This window comes from Neltuma alba, unplaced genomic scaffold, assembly GCF_004799145.2.
Source record: "Neltuma alba isolate B1F8T4 unplaced genomic scaffold, ASM479914v2 tig00004556_pilon, whole genome shotgun sequence".
In the NCBI taxonomy this organism is placed as follows: domain Eukaryota; kingdom Viridiplantae; phylum Streptophyta; class Magnoliopsida; order Fabales; family Fabaceae; genus Neltuma; species Neltuma alba.
Window position 1 is genome coordinate 42855 of NW_021633764.1, and position 2566 is coordinate 45420.

At 38.9% G+C, this 2566-nt stretch overlaps 1 protein-coding gene and 1 long non-coding RNA gene across 2 annotated transcripts; one reads left to right on the forward strand and one right to left on the reverse strand.

Moving 5' to 3' along the window:
* On the forward strand, positions 1–1420 carry LOC114745185 (FCS-Like Zinc finger 2-like). Its single transcript, XM_028933337.1, has 2 exons — positions 1–579; positions 718–1420. The coding sequence occupies exons 1-2, from the start codon at positions 23–25 to the stop codon at positions 905–907; spliced, it is 747 nt and encodes a 248-aa protein (XP_028789170.1). The 5' UTR covers positions 1–22; the 3' UTR covers positions 908–1420.
* On the reverse strand, positions 1361–2335 carry LOC114745186 (uncharacterized). The gene is made up of 2 exons (XR_003740177.1): positions 1932–2335; positions 1361–1840 (listed from the first exon to the last, which is right to left on the reverse strand). It is a non-coding gene; the product is annotated as an uncharacterized LOC114745186 (long non-coding RNA).
* Positions 2336–2566: the final 231 nt, after the last annotated feature.

Here is a 2566-nt window from a genome sequence, read left to right on the forward strand (position 1 = left end):
TTAAATAATTGAAAACTGGAAGATGCAGGTATTTGGAGCCAATGGATTTCGCAGCACGGATTCACACAGCCTGCCGCTGTTTATAATCTCAGTTACGCATTCAACAAACGAAAAGCCTCCGCCTTCGCTTTCCCCCAATCACCACACCCATCAACCACATCCCCTTTATATACAAGCCTTCTCTTCTTCTTCCTCTCCCATCATCACTCCGCCTTTTTACGTTTTTCTTCGCCAAATATCATCACTTCGGTCTCCACAACTGGCAGATCCATTAATGGACTCATCCAGTGCTTCCATTAAAAGACCTTGTTTCTTGGAAGAAAACTGCGGTTTGGCTTTCTTAGCAGACATGGAAGCGGGCTATTCTGGGCAGAATCACCATCATTATCAACAGGGTTTTGTGTCGAAGTCTATGGGTTATGCTATAATTAATAGGTCTAGTTTCAGAAGCCTTCCTGGTTCATCGCCGAGATCTGGGAGATTTTATGATGCTAGATATGAGGATCACCAACCCTACTTTCTTGAAGCCTGTCATCTCTGCAAAAAACCGCTTCAGAACAGGGACATCTTCATGTACAGGTTAGAAAATGGATCTGTTCTCTTCTTTTCTGTGTCATGACCATCTGGATTTTTTTTTTTGACATTGAAAACTCATTTCGATGAGATTTTGAATATGTTTGAAGCCGATTTTGATGGTAGTTTCTATTGTTATTGCAGAGGGGACACTCCTTTTTGTAGCGAAGAGTGCAGGCAAGAGCAAATAGACATGGATGAAGCTATTGAGAAGGATAGGAACCTGTCTTCTTCAATGAAGGCTATGAGAAAGAAACAGCAGAGAGAATCTACCTCACCCAATAAGAGTCAGGATTACTCTTGCGTAAGAGGAACTATTGCTGCTGCTTCTTAGTTGAACAGAAACATGCTAAGAGTGCAGAACTGGCACACTGCTGCAATATTTCCCTGAAAGGGAAAAAAGGTCCGAGTGTAAAAGGGAAAAATAAAGACAGAAAACAGGATGAAGAAAAAGAAAGAAAAAGATACATAAGGAAGAAAAGAAAGACATGAAAGTTTTCAACAACTTAACTTTCGATGAAGAAGGGTCATATTGATGGAGAGGAGAGATTGTCCATTTAGATTATGGAAAAGTTTTGTGAATGTAACTGTCTATGTGCACAGGTTGAGAAGTGTGGTGTGTTGTTCCTGAGAGATGCTCTCCACAAAATGGCTCATTTTTACCAGTTTTCTCTGTTCATTTTCCTGAGGTTTTGTTTCTAGGTTCTTGGTTATGGTTGTGCTGAGTTTAGTCTCAGTCTTGGAGAAGAAACCCAGAGCAAGGCAGAGTTCTTTCCCCTGATGTAAATTTTCTTTTTTCTTTTTGGTTTTAATTTCGAAGAATCAACAATCCTCGTGTTAAATGAAACCAGACAGAAATCTTGAATTGAGATACTATTGGTCGGAGATACTGATGCTGGCGGCCGGCAGCATTGGAAGACGTAGGAAAATTGGAGATCTTATACGAGTCTGAGAATTGAAGCTAAGATATTAACGAAGTCGCATAGTAAGAATCAAAATGTACTGAACCGAGATAAGATACTACTAATTTGGAAATCAACTATTGTATCATCATTTCATTTTATTCATTGACAGCTAACCTGGGCGTCTCAAGTATTGCAAAAGCTTAGAAAGTCGACAACCTAAAAATTCGAGCCAAGATCATATCAATCTCGTGTGTTGTTCCTTTTTCCCCTCCTGCCTTTTCCCCCTGGCTGTCTCGGATTTGTTAGGAGGAAGTACCTGCGCGGTGGCCTTATCAACCCCACCAATTTCTACGTAATTGCGGCTGCTTTCAGAGAGAAGAATGGTAAGAGAACAATGGTCAAGAATTAAAAACACGAGATGAAAACCCGGATGATGATGTGAAGAATACGTACCAAATGTAGTTCAATAGAGCAAGCTGATGAACAGTGTCTTGCTTTCTTGCTTAGCCTATTTATCTACAAGTTAGAGTAAGTACCACTGACATAATTTGAACCATTGGCAGGAGGCTACTTTCTAATTTTTTCAGGCCAGCCGCTTTGACCAAAACAAAACTCCTCCCGAGCAATCATAAAAGTAAACCCTCCCGTGGTGCCAAGCTAGTGTACCGAGTAATTTAAGAAAGACATAAACAAGTGATTTCAAAATAGCTTTTGACTCTGAGAGAAAGAAATGGGTGTATGCAATTCTTATTCGCTTGAGGGTAAATTAGATGCATCCAACCTATGATGACAATTTTGTGATGTTCATAGTTCCCAATGGAAGGAAATGAAGAAAAAACAAATTCTAGATACTTTGTTGTGTATAATATCATCCCTTAGCTATCATAATACTCCTCCCTCCGGTCTTTAATATAAGACTTATTTATCTAATTTGATTAGATTAAAAAAGTTAGGTAAGTTAGTTAATTATAAGAAAAAATAATACATTTTCCCTAAAACACCATAATCATCTTTTTTAATATCCCATCTCCCTCTTCTACTTGATTATGGGTAAGGGAGTATCTATAGGGGTAATTTAGAAAAAATTG